At 48.8% G+C, this 18425-nt stretch overlaps 2 protein-coding genes across 2 annotated transcripts; both read right to left on the reverse strand.

Moving 5' to 3' along the window:
• Positions 1-641: 641 nt before the first annotated feature.
• On the reverse strand, positions 642-4601 carry LOC143832391 (uncharacterized). Its single transcript, XM_077326783.1, has 2 exons — positions 4452-4601; positions 642-1001 (listed from the first exon to the last, which is right to left on the reverse strand). The coding sequence occupies exons 1-2, from the start codon at positions 4543-4545 to the stop codon at positions 772-774; spliced, it is 324 nt and encodes a 107-aa protein (XP_077182898.1). The 5' UTR covers positions 4546-4601; the 3' UTR covers positions 642-771.
• Positions 4602-6177: 1576 nt separating this feature from the next.
• Positions 6178-18194, reverse strand: WDR74 (WD repeat domain 74). Its single transcript, XM_077324348.1, has 11 exons — positions 18047-18194; positions 16221-16330; positions 15699-15820; positions 14988-15051; positions 12212-12355; positions 11825-11926; positions 10595-10695; positions 10359-10414; positions 9480-9622; positions 7796-7852; positions 6178-6742 (listed from the first exon to the last, which is right to left on the reverse strand). Exons 1-11 carry the CDS (start codon positions 18105-18107, stop codon positions 6548-6550), a joined length of 1155 nt encoding a protein of 384 aa, XP_077180463.1. The 5' UTR covers positions 18108-18194; the 3' UTR covers positions 6178-6547.
• Positions 18195-18425: the final 231 nt, after the last annotated feature.

An 18425-nucleotide genomic window follows, 5' to 3' on the forward strand; every position in this document is an offset into this window, starting at 1 on the left:
AGGAGATTCCATATTGTTATCCTGGCTAACCCTCATGTTATAGTAAACACTAGGGGCCAAGCCCATTGCATTCAGGAATACAATGGGCACTAGATTGGGGTGGGTGGGAAAAACACTGCAAATGGCCTGCCCCCAGGACCTGGAAAGGCTGCAGGCAGCTGTTATGGAATTCTCTGGCAGGAATCTGCGGCCTCCAAGCCTTAGAGGGAAATGGAAGTGGAAGGAGGAGGGATAGTCAGGGGTGGGGGACAAAAGGTGATTGGCTGGCTGCTGGACAGACAGGCAAGCCGATTGGAGAAGGAGGCACTCGGGGTGGGACAGCCACCCTGAGTGGGTGTTAAGCGCTGAGAGGCACTTAAACCATGAGGCACATTCCTCCTCCAAGCCCTTACCAGAAATATTAAGGGGAACAGATGTAAAATGTGTAACTTTCTAAGCCAAATTGAAACAGCCCATTCTCCATTGTGGCCAGCTATGGGCTACATTTGGCTTGGTGGGGTCACAAACGGGGCACACAACTGGTACATAGCATAACGACAGAAATCCAAGCAGCTAGAATCCCCATTCCTTTCATTCACTTGTCCAGACGTTCCCCTTTAAGTCCGTTAGAACACCAGGCATTGATATTTCCGATGGCAGAGTTTAACAGAACATAGTTCGTTTATTCTGCATAGCTATAAGACTGCCCACATTTTAGTACAGCGCTGCCCTAGTCCAGCCTATTCTCTCTGTCCAGGTTTTCTCTCTGCTCAAAGAATTTGTTCCCATGGCCTAAGTGTTGGAGGACATCCCTGGAGGTACCAGAGAGTTTTCACCGGGTCCAGGCAATTCTTCCTCCAGGGTCTTGCAGCTTTTTGAAGAGTCACGCCGGCCACCAAAGATAGAAACACGTCTCCAAATCACGCGGATCGTTGTGTTTTCTGACCGCTCGTTCGGGGGCTTCAGCTCCACAGATTTCTGTTCAGGAGTGTTGTGGATGTTTGGACTAAGAATTTTCTTTCCTGCAAAGGAGGATTATAAGGTAAAGGTAAAGGTGTCCCCTGTGCAAGCACCAAAGTAATGTCTGACCCTTGGGGTGACGCCCTCTAGCGTTTTCTTGGCAGACTCAGTACAGGGTAGTTTGCCATTCCCTTCCCCAGTCACTACCATTTTACCTTCCAGCAAGCTGGGTACACATTTTACCAACCTCAGAAAGATGGAAGGCTGAGTCAACCTAGAGCTGGCTGCTGGGATCGAACTCCCAGCCTCATGGTCAGAGCTTCAGACAGCATGTTGGCTGCCTTACCACCCTGCGCCACAAGAGGCTCTGTGATTATAGAATCTGTAAACCGCCCGTGGCGCCACGGGCGCCACAGACTAAATAAAACAGTAAGGGGTCCTGGGGCGGGATGAGGAAGGGTCCAGATTGGACCCTTCCTCATGACAGACAATCGGAGGGACCAATCGGCAGGCGCGAAGTGCCTGCCGATTGGTCCCTCCGATCGCCAGCCCCAGGAACTGCGAGCCGCGCACAGCGCGGCTCACAGTTGCTCCCGGCCTGACGCGGCGGGACGCGCAAAGCGCCTCTCGCCGCGTCAGGCTACCGCCTGAGGGAGCCCCCGGCAGTCGCGCTGAGCGCGGCTGCCGGGGGCTCCCTGCCCGGCGGCCTGACGCGGCCAGAGGCGCAAAGCGCCTCTCGCCGCATCAGGCCGCCGCCTGGGGTAACCCCTGGACTCCTGCAAGCTACAAAAAAAGAACCGCCGCTCGGGGGAGGTCCCGCCACCCAACGGAGCCCCACGAACCAGGAAGTGCAATGGCCGAAGACAAACAGCAGAGACCAGCCAGGACCAGCGCGAGGGCGGTGAGTGGACCTGGGGTTCTGACTCGCCTTGGGAGGGAGGACCGCGGCACCGCTTTTCGGGGGGGTGGGGTGGGAGCATGTCCCTTACCCTTCCCCCTTCTCCCCTTTCAAAGCCCGCCCAAAGACTGCAGGTAGTCCCCCCCCCCAAACCCACTCTCACTGCTAGCGCCCATTGCATTTAGAACTGCAATGGGCTTGATTACTAGTCATATAATATAATCTCTATGATTATAGAATCATACAAAAAAAAAGAAACAGGTGTGTCAGAATTCTAGAGGTACTTGCAGGTTCAGAAAGGCCGGGGATCTACATTGTCTCCGATTTCCTACCGCAGTTGTGCTTTAGGTTGTGAGGAATTCCTGGAGATATGGGAAGGGAGGGACTTCATAATGCCTTAGAGTCCACCCTCCAAAGCAGCCATTTTCTCCAGGAGAACTGATCTCGGCCATCGGGAAACCAGCTAATTCTAGGAAGTCTCCGTGACCCACCTGGAGGCTGGCAACTTTAGCTCCACTGACATTGCTTTGGACAAGAAAGGTGCTTTAGGAAAACAGCACCATCTTGAAAGCACCTCTGCCCCTGTCCTCGGTGGATCAACTGAGCAGCTAACAATCCTAAACAGCATTACATCCTTCTAAGCAAATTGACTTAAATGGACATTGAAGGCCTCTCAGTTACTCCTAGATGCCACAGAATCCCTAATGATATTTTAATCTAACACGTACATAGTGGTTAGAGACCGGAAAATAAGCCATTATTTAAATAAGCCATTTACATTATTATTAAATAACGCTCAATTTGAACTATAAGGTATAGAAGAAGAAGAGTGCTTCTTCTATACCTTATTTTCTCTATCAGGAGTCTCAAAGCGGCTTACAATCACCTTGCCTTTCCTCTCCCCACAACAGACACCCTGTGAGGGAGGTACATAGGCAGGCCACTACTTCAGCATGGCCAGTCTGTCAGCTTCTATGCACACATGCTTCACAACTATTGACAGGTCCTCCAGATGACAGCTGGAGATCTAATAGAATCATAGAGTTGGAAGGGGCCATACAGGCCATGTAGTCCAACCCCCTGTTCAAAGCAGGATCAGCCCTAAGCATCCAAGAAAAGTGTGTATCCAACCTTTGCTTGAAGACTGCCAGTGAGGGGGGGGCTCACCACCTCCTTAGGCAGCCTATTCCACTGCTGAACTACTCTGACTGTGAATTCCCCCCCCCCCCTGATATCTAGCCTGTATCGTTGTAGTTTAAACTCATTACTGTGTGTCCTTTCCTCTGCAGCCAACGGGAACAGCATCCTGCCCTCCTCCAAGTGACAACCTTTCAAATATTTAAAGAGGGCTATCATGTCCCCTCTCAACCTCCTTTTCTCCAGGCTGAACATTCCCAAGTCCCTCAACCTATCTTCATAGGGCTTGGTCCCTTGGCCCCAGATCATCCTTGTCACTCTCCTCTGTACCTTTTCAATTTTATCCACATCCTTCTTGAAGTGAGGCTTCCAGAATTGCACACAATACTCCAGGTGATTACAATCTCCTGGGATTACAATTGCTCTCCAGGTGACAGAGATGAGCTCACCTGGAGAAGATGGCTGCTTTGGAAGGTGCATTCTATGACACCTTAAATAAACCCTTCCCTCCAGATATTTCATAACCAGGAGCTGGAAGCCCTAATTAAATCAAGCTCTAAACACACATGTATAAAACAATTAAAAACAACCATTAGTAGAACCCTGAAGGACAAAGCAAAAAGGAGGGTCAGTGAGATAATGCCACTGGCTGAAGAGAATGATTTCAACGGGGTATAATGCCGTAGATTCAACAGGGTATAATGCGGGGTATAAAAATCAGATAACTTTTATTGTCATAAAAATTAAATTAATAATGAATAAAATGCACAGACAAGGGCATATAGGAGGACAGTAACGGTACCTTATTTGATACCAACTGTCTGCACCAATGGGAGATTTACTCTTAAATGGCCAATAAAATTTTGGCTATCCCCCAAAATAGTTGATGGGTCTTTCTCACTCAACATTGTTTTAACCCATTGCTTCCCATCTACGCAATCATATTTCAGCCTAGGGAATGTTGATCCCACAAAAACCTAGGCCAGCCAATAATAAAACCCATAAGGACATAGCAACAAGGGGAGTCAACGAGGTAGTGCCCAGCAAACCAGAAAAGACTCCACCCATTGGATATAACGCCACAGATGCCACCTTCCAAAGCAGCCACTGTTGCCCGGAGAACAGTTGTGCTCCCAGGAGATCTCCAGTCACCACCTGGAGAATGGCAGCCCTATCCCCCTCAATTAAAAGGTGTGTTTTATGACTGACGCACCTATGCAGGTATCACCCCCTCTTTGCAGGGCGATTATACGGCTCCGGTGCAATTCCCCCCACCCGCGCGCGCCTAGAGCAACCCGGGACCCTCCCCTTTCCCGTAAACCCCGCCCCGTCAGCCGGCCTCTTTAGCCACGCCCTCCCCGCCGGCAGAAAGGCTGGAAGAAAGCCCCGCCCCTTCACCCGGGCTCCACGTGCCGGGGACGCCGTGCATCTGCGGGCAGCGCTTGGCGGCGTTCCTGCCCTGCGGGTCCCGCCTCACCTTTCCGCTTGCTGGGCTCGGCGGGGTCGGGCGCGGCCTCCGAATCCTCATCCGTCTGGGTGGAAAGTGACTCGGTGGAGTGCGCGCAGCCCATCGCCCGAGGCGCCTGGCCGAGCCGGGCAGCCCAAGGGGGTCGACCCGCCGCCTGGCCGCTTTGTGAGGTCATGCGGCAGGTCCTCCAGATGACAGCGGGAGATCTCCCGGGAGGGTGGGGAGGGAAATCGGCCCGCAGCGGCCGTCCCCACAAATGCAGCTTGGAGTAAAATGATTTGTTCGTTTATTTATACGCCGCTTTTCTGGACTCGAGCCAAGGGACTTCCTGGAAGAACGGCGCTAAGGCTCCTTTTTGTACATCCTTGAAGGTGAATTTGGGGTGGGGAGGAAAGGAAGGAGGAAAGGGAGTTTTTCAAAATGCAAGCAAACGGTGGAGAGGGGCTAGATGAGACTTCCTCAAGCAGAGTTTCGTGAAACCCTGAGGTTTTGGGTTTCTGGAAGGGGTGGGAATTAAAGTAACTCTTAAGTATTTTTTTTTTAATTGTTAAACATCAGGTGATGTGACCATATATTCTGCACAAGGGTGCCACAAGGGAGCCTGAAGACTGTTTCAGGGGGTTCTTAACGATTAAAAAAAAGTTGAGAAAGGGTGGGATAGTTATTGGGAGATCATGTATTTGGGGCTGTTAGAAAAGTTGCTTTGTCCAACTTTTGAACCAAATAAGGGAGATGTGCTTCAATTTACAACAAGCGTTCCTTAGGACAATCCTGTGTGGTGGGTTATTTCAGGAGGCAGCGGTCAAAAACAGTCCCTAATACTAGCCTGTGGCTTTTAGAATTCCTTAGATCAGGGGTAGTCAAACTGCAGCCCTCCCATGGACTACAATTCCCATGAGCCCCTGCCAGCATTGGCCCCCACACTATACAGGATGCTCACAACCCTATCACACTGTAACCTGCCACCCCTTTGAACCTTCACAGAATCAGCCTCTCCGTCAGATGGCTATCCAGCCTCTGTTTAAAAATCTCCAAAGATGGAGAACCCTCCACCTCCCGAGGAAGCCTGTTCCAGAGAAACCGCTCTAACTGGCAGGAACTTCTTCCGGATGTTTAGACGGAATTTCTTTAGAATTAATTTCATCCCAATCGTTTTGGTCCGTCCCTCTGGGGCAAGAGAGAACAACTCTGCTCCATCCTCTATGTGGCAGCCTTTTAAATACTTGAAGATGGCTATCAGATCCCCTCTCCAGGCTAAGCAAACCAAGCTCCCCCAACCTTTCCTCATATGTCTTGGTCTCCAAACCCCAAACACCTCATTACTCTCTTCTGCACCCGCTGCATTCTGTCCACCTTTTTGGTGAAGAGAGGCCTCCCCAGCTGTACACAGTACTTCAGCCTAACCAATGCAGTGTATAGCAGGACTATGACATCTTATAATTTGGGTGGTATGCCTCTGTTAATATACTCAATGACTGCATTTGCCTTTTTTGCTGCTGCATCACACCGAGTGCTCCTATGTAGTTGGCAGCCCTCCCGGATGCCAAGATCTTGTTCACACACAAAGCTACCCAGAAGACTACCAAGTTAGCCTACGGTTGCGGGACAGAAGCAGGCAATGGCAAACCACCTCCGAATGTCTCTTGCTGCAAAAACCTTACGAGGCAGCCGTGATTTGATGGCAAGACGAACCAAAACCTACCCTTTGCCTAATAAGCAGTCAAAAGGGCTAATATGCAAACTGAATCATACAGACAGGCATTTTTATTGAACACTGGACAGAGCTGCACAGCAGCCAAAGGGAAAATGTTAGGCTCTTTTGGGGAGGGCCAAGTCTACAGAGGAAGGCTTGGTTTGCAGGCGTCTCTTTCCTGACATACAAAGGCCTTAAAGCTCAAGAGGCTGAGCAAGAATCTTTATAAAAAGCCGTCCCACTGCAAAGGTTTTCCTGCATAGCAGAGAAGGATAGCTGGAGTTCTTTTATCTCTTCTCTGCCTTATCAGCAGACGTGTCCTATTCCCATATCCTCCCAAGTCTGAGAGCCACACGCAGCGGCAGCTCCATGTTTAAGACAGTAATCGCTCCTGCAACTGCTCCAACCCCACTCAGGATTCGGCTTTTCTAATTTTCTTCTTTTTCAAGGGCTTGTCCTTGCAGGGCTCTTTGTTTCCCAACTCGGAGCTCGGCTGTGTCTCCGCTTTCCGCTTGGTGGCCACCACTTCCATGGAGTTCCAGATCTCGTCGTCCTCCTCCTCCTTCACGTCACTCTGGAGCTCGGTGGAAGAGTCAGGGCCCTCGTTCTGGGAAGGGGTATAAAGCGGATCGGGGATCAGTTTGCATCGGACCACGTTTTTGGGTTCAGTTCATCAGCAGCCCGCTTCGGAAGCCCATTAAGAAACATCATAGAAAACGTTCTTTCTTTGGAACAAAGTTGATTTATATAAATTTATTCACCACCACTCCCAGATTAAGATGGCTTGCAGCAGTTTACAATAAAACTAAGGTCCCACTTTTGGAGGGTCATCTGGGGGCACCTGTCAAATTGTACTTATGTTGCAAGTAAAATATATATATATTACAATACTATTTTTGCATTCTATGAAACTTTTTGTTGCTCCATATAGACCAAATTTTTAATGAAGAACCCCCCCAGGTCAATGGTGCCCTGTTTTACCAATGTTAAAAACTGGTCACCTTAAAAACCCATGAAATAGAATAACAAAATAGATACCCGTGTTAGCAGCAAAATCCCATCTATTCCCTCCCAGGCCACCAGGCCAGACCCAGCGTACACTGCCTGCTTATCTCAGGAGAGGTCACCTGCTTAGATGGTCAGGAATCTGAAGGGCCTCTAGGAGAGGGCCCCAGATCTTCCTTAGCCTGGCCTCAACCAAATGTCTGGAGGAAGAGTTCCATCTTGCAGGCCCTGCAGAACTCTCCATCATGGCCTCAGCTCTTCCGGGGGCTCATTCCACCAGGTTGGGTCCAGGACCAAAAAGGCCAAGCATGCCTCCAGAGGTCAAGGCCACCAGCATTTTCTAGCCCACAGAGCAAAGAGCCCTGGGAGGGGCATAAAGAGACAAGCGCTCCCTCAGTTTGAGGTGGCACCTTTAAGATCAGTGAACTTTTATTTCGGCTTTAATGTCCACACACATTTCTACCAGGAATAAAAAACTGTTGGTCTTAAAAGTGTTACTGGGCTCTGCTGCTCCAAACTAACCCAGCCACTCACCTGGCTTTCTTTGGTTATCCAAAACATTTAACTCTACACTTTACCCTAGACACATCTGGGAAGGTGACACCTGCAGTGTGATAACAGAGGGCTCCAAGATCTCCGCAGCTTTTTGACTCACCTCCCACTTTTCTCGGCTGGTCAGCAGGAGACAGTTCAACCGAGATTTCAGATAGACCTGAAATGAGCACGGAAACGGTGTTAGGATGCTTGGGGGAAGCAGAGGCCAGGGGTGCATGCACATACACCATCTAAAACAGGGACTTTTGGATTTAATTTTTTTAAACTGAACAGTTTTCCAGTTCTTATGGTACCATAGTAAGAAATGTTCGTGATCTTGTTCTCCTGATGGCACAGAAAATGTACAGGCAGCCAGTGAACAAGTATCAAAATAGAAGTACCCTGACCCTATTGCTGGCCCTCAATAACCGTAAAATGTTGCTGCATTCTGAACCAGCTCAAATGTCTGGATAGTCTTCAAGGGTAGTCACACAAAGAGTGTATCAGAATAATCTTATTTCGGGGCTCTGATGGGGAGATAGGCACAGCCAGATAAGGGCATCTGCAAATAGAGAACTGACTATAGAAGCTAGGGGAATAAAGGTATTTTGCTGTCACGGACACCTGTTATTTTTCCATTGTACAACGGTTAGGCAATATGTTTTATTTATTTATTTATTAGACTTTTATACCACCGTTCCCTTAGGCTCACGGCAGTTTACAAGATAAAAATTGCAATAAAACCCATAATTAAAACCATTAAAAAACCATGTTACTTTTAAAATGGTGCACATGCATTCCTAAGACATTTACAAAGGAATGTTTTTGGAAAAAACCTTCCCAACCTCCTCTGCAGATGGGCCTCGGGGGTCACTGCCCTCCTGATAGTTGTGAGGGCCAGCAGTGTCTCGGCATCAGGAGTGAAAAACGGGTAAATGAGATCTCCGTTTTATAAGCATAAACTGTATAGTTACTGCTGCAGCTAGAAGCGTCCCCTCCTGCAAAAGTCCAAGCCTGATTTATTTCTGAAAAAAAGCAGATTGAGGACCCAAAGCACCTTTCACCAGTTGGGTAGTGGGAAGCAAGGATGCCTGGTTTCCAACACTTTCTAGTAATGGCCTAGGAGCACCCACTGGAGCTGCTTTGGTAACCTGCAATGCTTCATGCGCTTTATTTTGAGGAACCTGGACATGTACTCTGTTTACAGGGGTTTTCTTGTAATCCTTGCATCCCAGATTGGATCTGCAGCAGGGTTTTCTTTCCCCCCACTAGTACGCTGATAACAGTAATTACAGGCTATACTTCAAAATCTGGGATGTGATGGAACAATGTATGAGTTTGGTGTAGTGGTTAACAGTGGTGGTAGTTTCTTAATCTGGAGAGCCAGGTTTGATCCCCCACTCCTCCAAATGCAGCCAGTTGGGTGACCTTGGCCTAGTCACAGTCCTGTCAGAGCTATTCTCACAGAGCAGTTTTGTCAGAGCTCTCTCAGCCCCACTCACCTCATAGGGTGTCTGTTGTGGGGAAAGGAAGGGAAAGGCGATTGTAAGCTGATTTGAGGCTCCTTTGGGTAGTGGAAAGCAGAGTATAAAAACCAGCTCTTCTCCTCCTCTTCAAAATTAGCATAGAATCCACGTTGTGGTTGGATACAAAGACACCAAACTTTTGACCTTTATGCTGGGGGCAGAGCATCCTAACCTTTTTGGTGCCCTTTATCAGCAAAAGGTCTCAAGCACCACTCTCTGTTGCTGTCACCATCACCAACAGTTTCCTCATCCCCATCTTCCTACAAAGCTCCTCCTCACCTTATGCTCCAAGCGCTTATGGTGAAGGTGGTGCACACGAAGGAAGCGGTCCAGCCCACACGAGGCCACCAGTGGGAGCGTCGGGTGACACTGGATGGCGCGGACACTCCCCGCAAAGCCCTTGAGGCACTTCACCAGCCTCCCTGCCAGAGAGAGAGAGAGATGCACAATAAGCAGAATACCAGGGCTATACGTATTTTTTTAAAGAAAGCAAGGTCCTGTGGCTAAAAAAAGGCTTGAGCAGCCAGGGCCCGGCCTGTTCTTTTCCCATGTAATTATCCAGGAGATCGGTATCTACCACATATGCCAATAGTTCCTAAGACAAACCATGCATACACTGATGTACCGTTCAAGGCTTAGCTGTAGCGCTGCAGGGGTGCACTTGTCTGAATGCAGACGACTTTAGATTCAGTCTCTTGCACCTCCAGGCACAGGATGCCAAGTGCTGAGAAGAAGACTTCGAAAAGCCACCACCAGTCAGCACAGTCAGCACTGGCTGAAAGATGGACGAACGGCCCATGTCAGGTGAAGGCAACTTACAAGCTGCAGAGGAGCCGAAGCTTACACCCTTTAAAAAAATCCTGGAGGCCACTCAGTTGCTCGAGATCTCTGAACCACTGACAGAGAAGGCCATACTGATAAAGATGGTTTGGCTCAGTCTCAGGCCCTCTCAAACATATTCATATAAGCTTATATAGCAGAAATCAAATCTGCCTGAGTAGGTTGCTTTGAAACCCTGCCCCCTCTCAGGAACCAAAAACTTCAGGAGATAAAAGTCTTGGCCCCTTTCCACCATTCCTTAAGCCCTCCTTCAACCTCAACAACGTTCCTTCCAGATCCTCACTGGACCCCAAATCTCGCCTCCCTCTTTGTGCCTACCTTGCCGCAGATCTATGACTGCCACTTCCCCTCGCGAGCTGCCCACCACGACAGCGCTGCAAGGACAGAAAAGGAAATGGAATTAGAGTTCATAAAGCATCCCCCTGTTACATGGTGGGTCCTATCTGCAGAGGGCCTGAGCAGTCAAGCAACTTTAGGTTTCACCCAACAGAAGAAAGGTGGGCACCTGCCCACATTCCCAAGAGCTGAGATTTTGAGAAAGCGTCGAGACTCACTTTGCGTCAGGGGTCAACGAGAGGGCAGTGAGTGGATACTCGCTGAAGGTGGCCTCCAAGACAGGGCGGCGCTGTGGGGAGCTGGGGTCATAAAGGCGGACCTGGGAAGCAGAAGAGCAACCGAGGGAAGACGAGTAGGTGGGAATTCTGTTCTTGCACAGATTTTCCTGCCTGGGCTAGTCAGCCAAGATCAAAGTCATCCAATGAAGCCCGTGAGCAGACGATTCAAGGAAAAGGAAAATCAACAACAGAACATATTTTTATACCAACCTTTCTCCAGTGAGCCCAGGGTGGGCATGCCCAGTTTGGTTTTCCCAATTTTAGCTTCACAATAACCCTGTAAGGTTGGTTAGGCTAAAACTGAGACTGACCCAGCAAAGGTGTAAGTCTCCTGCATTCTGCAGGGGTTGGACTAGATGACCCTGGAGATCCCCTCCAACTCTATGATTCTAAGTTTGTGGTAAATGGAAGCTGGGGTCTCCCAGTTCCTGGATCAGCCCTCTAATTGCTACACCAGGCTGGCTCTCTATCATTCGGGGCTCAGTGGTAGAGCATCTGCAGAAGATCCAAGACTGGATCTTGGCATCTCCAGTTGAAAAAGATCATGTAGCGGGTGATATGAAAGACCTCTTTACTGAGAACCTGGAGTGGCTGCTCATGTGAGTAGACAAGACTGAACTTGATGGACCAAGGGTCTAATTCAGTATCAGACAGCTTCATGCGTTCAGTACAACCTGCAATGAATATCTGGAGTTCACTACCATAAGATGTAGAGATGGGCCAGTAAGGTAGACAGCTTTAGAAGAAGACTGGGAAGATTCATGGAAGAAAAGTCAAGCTACTGCTATGACGGTGACATAAAACCTCTGTGTCCAGAGGCACACTCCCTCTGAACGCTAGATGCTGGCAGCATCTACCTGACCTCTGTAGGCAATAAGATGCTGGACTTGGACCTTGGGTCTGATCCAGCAAGGTGTTTCGTGTCTGTCAGCATAAATCTCGCCCACTGAACCAATTTATTTTGGTTGCAAACAGACAGCAATTCAGCCAATACAGAATGTGTTAGACAAGAGTAGAATGTTGAGATGTCTTGGAAACAGCTGCCTAGGGAGGGTAAAAAGGCAGCGCAAAGGCGAAATCAGAACACAGAACACAACACAGAAGCAAGAAAAGCTATTTCCTCTTCTCCTCCCTTAGAGAATCAGATAAAAACACAGAGGGAGCATTTACCTGGTGATATCCAGTGCAGGTAACGATTTTCTCAGATCCAGGAAGGAACTGCATGTCCCGGTCCCAAATGAGCACCCTCAGATCGAGCCAGTCATTCCGCACCTGCAAGAGAGAAGGAATTGGTGCTGGGGGGGAGGGGCAGTGGGAGGGCTTCTGACTTCTGGCCCTGCTGGTGGACCTCCTGATGGCAACTGGGCTTTGGTCACTGTATGATAAAGTGTTGGACTGGGTAACCTGCTCCAACATGACTTCTCTTATGTTCTGATGAAGCAAGGAGTGTGGTGAATGCCATTCTGCCAGGAACGAATTGCAAACGCACAAACTCAGCCTCTGTGCATAATCCCAGGGAAAGCAAGCCTAAGTTATTTCAATGAATGGTACACTCACGTTTTTGGCTCTGAAGATAGGCTCCTGTGGCTGGTGTAGATCCCACACCTTGAGGCAGTTCTCCTTCCCACCAGTGGCCACGTGGTGCAGCTGTTCAGGGTTCTGGCGCATGCGGCACACACCCGGGCCCACCTGGAGCTCTACCTATAATGCAGGTAATTGTGGGGAATGTAACAAACTGAATCGCACTACTTCTTAGAATCATAGAGTTGGAAGAGACCCTCCAGGGTCATCTAGTCCAATTCCCTGAAGAATGCAGAACATTCACAATTATCTGCCCACCCACAAGGACCTCAATTCCATGTGCAGGTGATGCTGCCTCTCAAAATCAGAATCCCTGGCCAGTCTGGCCTGGATGAAATTCACCTCCTGGTCCCAAAGTAGCGATCAGCGTTTCCCTGGGCATTGAAGAAAGAGCCACAAGAGCCAAGCACTGACACAACCCCTTCTGCCCACTCACTCACAATCTGCCTAAATTCACAAGTTCTTGGGTAGCCAATTGAGCATACACTGGGACAGTCGCTCTTGTTCTTAATGCTTCACAAGAAACAAAAGCATCAGAACAACACTCTCCATCAAGAATAGAGAAAGCAGCTGGCATAGAAATGGCTGAAGCCAGACTGGTAAGTTACTGTAGAACTACATGATATTCTAGACAATATACAGAAACTGACTTGCAGAAAATCTCAGCTTTCTTTTAAACAAAGCAGCGTGCTCTCCAACCCTTAAAGCTGCAAAGATATTAAACACCACTATAGGGAGAGGCTGGGGCAGTTTGCCAGCTGAGGGGATGACCTGGATGTTTTCTGTTTCAAATCTCCTGTTTGAAACTCACAAGGCAGACCTCTGGCAAACCACCCTCAGACCCTCTGCCTATCATACGGAGCGATAATACTAGTGACATCACACTGACAACAAAAGTGCATTTAGTCAAGGCTATGGTATTCCCGGTTGCAATGTATGGCTGTGAGGCTTTTGAACTCTGGTGCTGGAGAAGACTCTTGCGAGTCCCTTGGACTGCAAGGCGAACAAACCGGTCAGTCCTAGAGGAGATCAGCCCTGACTGCTCCTTAGAAGGCCAGATCCTGAAGATGAAGCTCAAATACTTTGGCCACCTCATGAGAAGGAAGGACTCCCTGGAGAAGAGCCTAATGCTGGGAGCGATCGAGGGCAAAAGAAGAAGGGGACGACAGAGAATGAGGCGGCTAGATGGAGTCACTGAAGCAGTAGGTGCAAACTTAAATGGACTCCGGGGAATGGTAGAGGACAGGAAGGCCTGGAGGATCATTGTCCATGGGGTCGCGATGGGTCAGACATGACTTCACAACTAACAACAACAACACTAGTCTGCCTTCCAAGAAAGCAATGCATGTGAAACGCTCTGAATCCTCCACTTCAGGCCCAAGGGATGTGTAAGATGTTATTAGTTTGGTTGCTCATGACAGAGCACAAGAGACTGCAATCCTATACCATCCCAAAATGGGACTGACTTCCAAATGAACATGAGAGCCAGCCTGACGTGGTGGTTAAGAGCGGAGGCCTCCAATCTGGCAAGCTGGGCTTGATACCCTGTCCTTCCACTTCGGGTTCCCCACAGACTTAGCACTGTTCTCAAAGCGACTGGGGGCCACTTTATTAATTTTTATTTCTTATATTTCTATACTGCCCTCCCATAAGGCTCAAGGTGGTTTATACAGAATGTAAAGATATACATCACAATCAATCATGACGACAACATTCATAACAGTGGTTATAAATTGAGCAACAGCATTATAATAATTCATGTTACAACACTGACTTTAACTTTCAAAACATGATCCTGTGGGAGGTCAGTCTGGGTCCAGACCGTGGAAAGGGGTGTCTGGGGGGGGGGGTGTGGTCAGCAGATGTTGACATTCTTTCGGGGAGTGAAAAGCAAGGCATAAAAAAACCCTAATTATTACTACTATTCCTACTCCGGCCACAACCATAAGCCTGGTGGAAGAGTTCATTTTTGAAGGCTCTGCAGAACTTGAATACTTTCATCAGGATCCGGATTTCAGTTGGTCAATGATTCCACCAGGTTGGTCTCAAGGCCAAAAAGGGTCTGGCTCTGGTCAAGGCCAGATGGACTTCTTTCGGGCCAGGGACCACCAACATGTTGGCAATCGAAAATTGTAGTTTTCTTCTAGGGGTATACTGGGAAAAGCAGTCCCTCAGATACGCAGGGCCCAGACTGCATACAGCTTTAAAGGTTTGAACCAAGACCTTAAATTTGATCTGGAATTCCACTGGCTACCAATGCAGCTGTTGTCAAATGTGGGCCCTCCACAATGTCCTGGTAAGGACCAGCATTGCTACATTTTGTACCAGTTTCAGTTTCCGGATTATGGCAGACCTGCATAGAGAGAGAGAGTTACAGTAATCTAACCTAGAGGTGACTGTCATATGGATCATTGTGAGTATGTTTTCTGGGGTCAATTAGGGTGCTAGTCGTTTTGCCTGGCAAAGGTGGAAAAAATCCTGGCATGCCACCTTCCTAATCATCCTCCTCACTCAAAAGAGAGTGCCAGGAATTTAAGCAAGGACCACGGCTGTGTACAGTTTTACAGGCCTTATCCTCTTCTTTTGTTTCTCATCAGAGCCTGGGGCTCCCTCCCCACAGAAGGCTTACCAGAGAACAGTTCAATCTCATTTCTGCAGATAAGAGAGTCCCTGATCTTCTATCCCCCAAGACCCCAACTCCCTCCTGCAATACACATCATCTCTTCGCACATGTCACACAAAAAGAGCTCACGTTTTCCGATGAAGCGTCCCTCCAAACCTTCAGCAAGCCAGACTGAACACAGGTGATGAGGGAACTGCAGAAGTCAAACAATAGAGAGAGAAATCAAGCCAGTGAGACAAGGGAGCGTTTGCCCAGGCAATTTTCTCAGATCCTTGGCAGAAAGTCCAGAAGCTCACACCTCAACAATCCCGATCAGCCACCCTGGGCAACACCATATGCAGCAGCACCAGTTTTGGGTATAAGAGCAGATGGGGCACTTCCATTTCTCCCACTCTTCTTTGGTATGTGAAAAGCTGCTGGTGAGGGAGAGCTCACCACTACCCTAGGCAGCCGATTCCACTACTGAACTACTCTGATTGTAAAAGAGTTCCACCGAGTATCCAGCTGGTATCTTTCAACCCACAATTCTGAATCCTCTCCTCTGCTGCCTATAGGAACAACTCCCTGCCCTCCTCCAAGTGACCACCTTTCAAATACTTAAAGAGAGTAAGCATGTTCCCCCCACACACACACACACGCCTCTTCTCCAGACTTGACATTCCTAAAACCCTGAACATCTCCTTACAAGACTTGGTCTCCCAGACCCTGATCAGCCTCATCCCTCTCTTCTGCACCCGCTGTGTTCTGTCCTCATCTTTTTGGAAGTGAGGATGATGCAGCAGCCAAGTGTGAGAACATCATGTTAAGAGGGCAAGGAGGGACAAGATTCCATATTCTCACCCATCGAGCATAGCCAGGCCACAGAAAGGCCCCTCGCCTTCTCGACAGTCCCGTGACTCCGTAAACTTGCCCTTCTCAGTGCTAAACAGCTTGACCGATCCATCAAGACATCCCACGTAGATCTGCAAGGAAACAAAGGGGGAGGGAAGAGAATGAGAAACATTAGAAAGAAAGAATAGGCTAAGCTGAGAGCAGGAAACTGACCCAAGGTCATCCTACAAGCTTCCATGGCAGCGTGGGAATTTGAGCTGGGTCTCCCAGGTCCAACCTAACCCTTACAACCATGCTGTTTCACCCTCCATCCCATCTTCTGCCATCACACATTCCCCTCTACTAGCTCGGGAGCCATGTCCAAAGATAGTCTGGCACCAAATACAACAGCCGAAGAGAGGGGCTGCATTCTTGCCAAGGCTGTGGGCCTCCCAGAGATAAATGACTAGCCACTGGGGGAGACAGGGTGAAGGATTAGAGGGACCTTTGGTCTGATCTGATATGGCTCCTCAGGTTCTATATTCTCATCACCTCGGACTCGTAAGGATCACCCCAACACATGGCCGTAACAGCTTCATGTCGACTGAGCACTGCATCCCCAAATTTATAGTTTGTAGCCTGCTTCTTCTGTAGGTTGATGCCTAAAAGAAAAGGGGAAAAGAGAAGCAAATCTATTGCTAACTAGAAGACAAGAAAATAGGACGACAGGAAGCATTTGGCACAATCCAACATGCCAAGGAAACAGACCCCCTCATGCCACTCACAGATTCATATGTTTTTAATCTATATTATTATAGCCTGTCTTTCTTGTTGGCACTCAAAGTGAATTATACAGAATGAGTCAATACAATCAACAGGATGGGATGCTCAATAAACAATGCAATAGGATTAGGGCAGGGATGCCCAAGACTGTGACTCTCCAGATGTCCATGGGCTACAATTTCTATGAGCCCCTGCTATGTATGCTGGCAGGGGATCTTGGGAATTGTGGTCCACGGACATCTGGAGAGCCAGTCTGGCCACCCCTGGATCAGAGTTATAGAACAAATCAGAAATCTAAAAAACAGAACTGAAGCAAATCATAAGAATTACCATGACACATTAAAGGTAAAGGTAAAGGTATCCCCTGTGCAAGCACTGGGTCATGTCTGACCCTTGGGGTGACGCCCTCTAGCGTATTCATGGCAGAGTCAATACGGGGTGGTTTGCCAGTGCCTTCCCCAGTCATTACCGTTTACCCCCCAGCAAGCTGGGTACTCATTTTACCGACCTCGGAAGGATGGAAGGCTGAGTCAACCTTGAGCCGGCTGCTGGGATTGAACTCCCAGCCTCATGGGCAAAGCTGTCAGACGGCTGCCTTACCACTCTGCGCCACAAGAGGCTCCTTATGACACATTAAATGATGCCAAAATTACATAGTGGGATCCTAGTTTCAGCAAGCTATCCAAGTGACTTTATGAATCATTCTGCACAATGCCTCCCCACTGTGGAAAACCCAGAAAATAGGAGACTTCCTGCCCTCTTCAAGCAGGCCATTCCACAAGGAGAGGAGTACCAACAGAGACGGTATATGTACAGGCAGCTATTGATTTTGCCCATTTGCAGATTGGCACCTGCAGAAGACCATGCTTCAATGAGCAAATCTGCAGCTTTCCCAGCCTTTCTATAAAGTAAAAGACACTATGGCTGTTCCATGTAATATATACTTGACTTGCAAGAATTACAGGTGTGTTTTTCACAGCCTGCTAGCAATTGCAAAACAGCACAACTTTAGAGGCCAGCTGTAAATCCGACAGCACAAAGTCTTTCACCTAGACACCGCCCCTGCATAAGCTTCCCCACATATCTCCCTTTACATCCCCTCTCAAACACTAAGTATCCCAAAATACATCAGTGTCCTACTACTGGATTACACCACATATCTATCCTGTTTGCTCAGCAGCCAGTCTGATCCCCCAGGCTAAGGCTGCTAGTCTAGGGTTGCCAGGAAACTCCTGGGAAGGGCGGAGTTTGGGGAAGGATGGCAACTGAGCAGGGTATAACACCATATGGTCCAGCCTCTCAAACAACCATCTTTTCCATGGAGGCTGATCTCTGTTGTATGGGGACCCACTCTAAGGCCGGGAGATCTCCAGGCGACTCCTGAAACCTGGCAACCCTATGTATCCCGTATAACATCCTTTCCCCAGAATCCTCCTCTCCTTCCCGTCTCAGCCAGCCCTCCTCCTTCCTCCACTCTACAAATGTCCTGAGCCTGCCTCTAACCACCTTTCCACCCATCCTTCTTTCTCCCCGCCACTGATTCATAATCATAACTATTTCCCTCGCTTTTCTCAGGACCCGTGCTCCCGCGTTACCTTTCAAAATCCCCGTCTCGGATCCGACCCACACGTGGTGACCCCGCGCAGGAGACGCCATTTCCACCGTCGCTCCGTCCCTACTTGGCTTGCAATTGAGCTATCCGGAATTGTTTCCAGCCGGACCCTTTGGAATGGGACGCAGGAACAATAAGAGCAAAACGCGGCCTCCTAGCGGGCAACATGATTGTTTTCGCGTTACACCCCTAGCCTTCCCACCGGCTGTTTCTACCCGTCTTCACTTGGTTCCTCCAATTTCAGTTCCGGCGGGTGTCTCTAACAGCCCGAACTTAACCTTGTTTACTCAGAAGGAAATTCAAATTCCTGACGGGTCCTAGCCGTGTTCACGTTTACAATAATATGGAGGAGCATATTAATC

The sequence above is a fragment of the Paroedura picta genome, chromosome 1 (genome assembly GCF_049243985.1).
Source record: "Paroedura picta isolate Pp20150507F chromosome 1, Ppicta_v3.0, whole genome shotgun sequence".
Taxonomy (NCBI): domain Eukaryota; kingdom Metazoa; phylum Chordata; class Lepidosauria; order Squamata; family Gekkonidae; genus Paroedura; species Paroedura picta.

Excerpts from the sequence above, each read along its gene's own strand:
- WDR74 (XM_077324348.1), bottom strand. The coding sequence starts at position 18,107 with ATGGCGTCTCCTGCGCGGGGTCACCACGTGTGGGTCGGATCCGAGACG. Across the intron at positions 16,331-18,046 it reads CGAGACGGGGATTTTGAAAG|GCATCAACCTACAGAAGAAG; the intron begins GTAACGCGGGAG and ends CTTTTCTTTTAG. Across the intron at positions 11,927-12,211 it reads CTATCTTCAGAGCCAAAAAC|GTGCGGAATGACTGGCTCGA; the intron begins GTGAGTGTACCA and ends TCTCTCTTGCAG.
- LOC143832391 (XM_077326783.1), bottom strand. The coding sequence starts at position 4,545 with ATGGGCTGCGCGCACTCCACCGAGTCACTTTCCACCCAGACGGATGAG. Across the intron at positions 1,002-4,451 it reads CGAGCCCAGCAAGCGGAAAG|GAAAGAAAATTCTTAGTCCA; the intron begins GTGAGGCGGGAC and ends CCTCCTTTGCAG.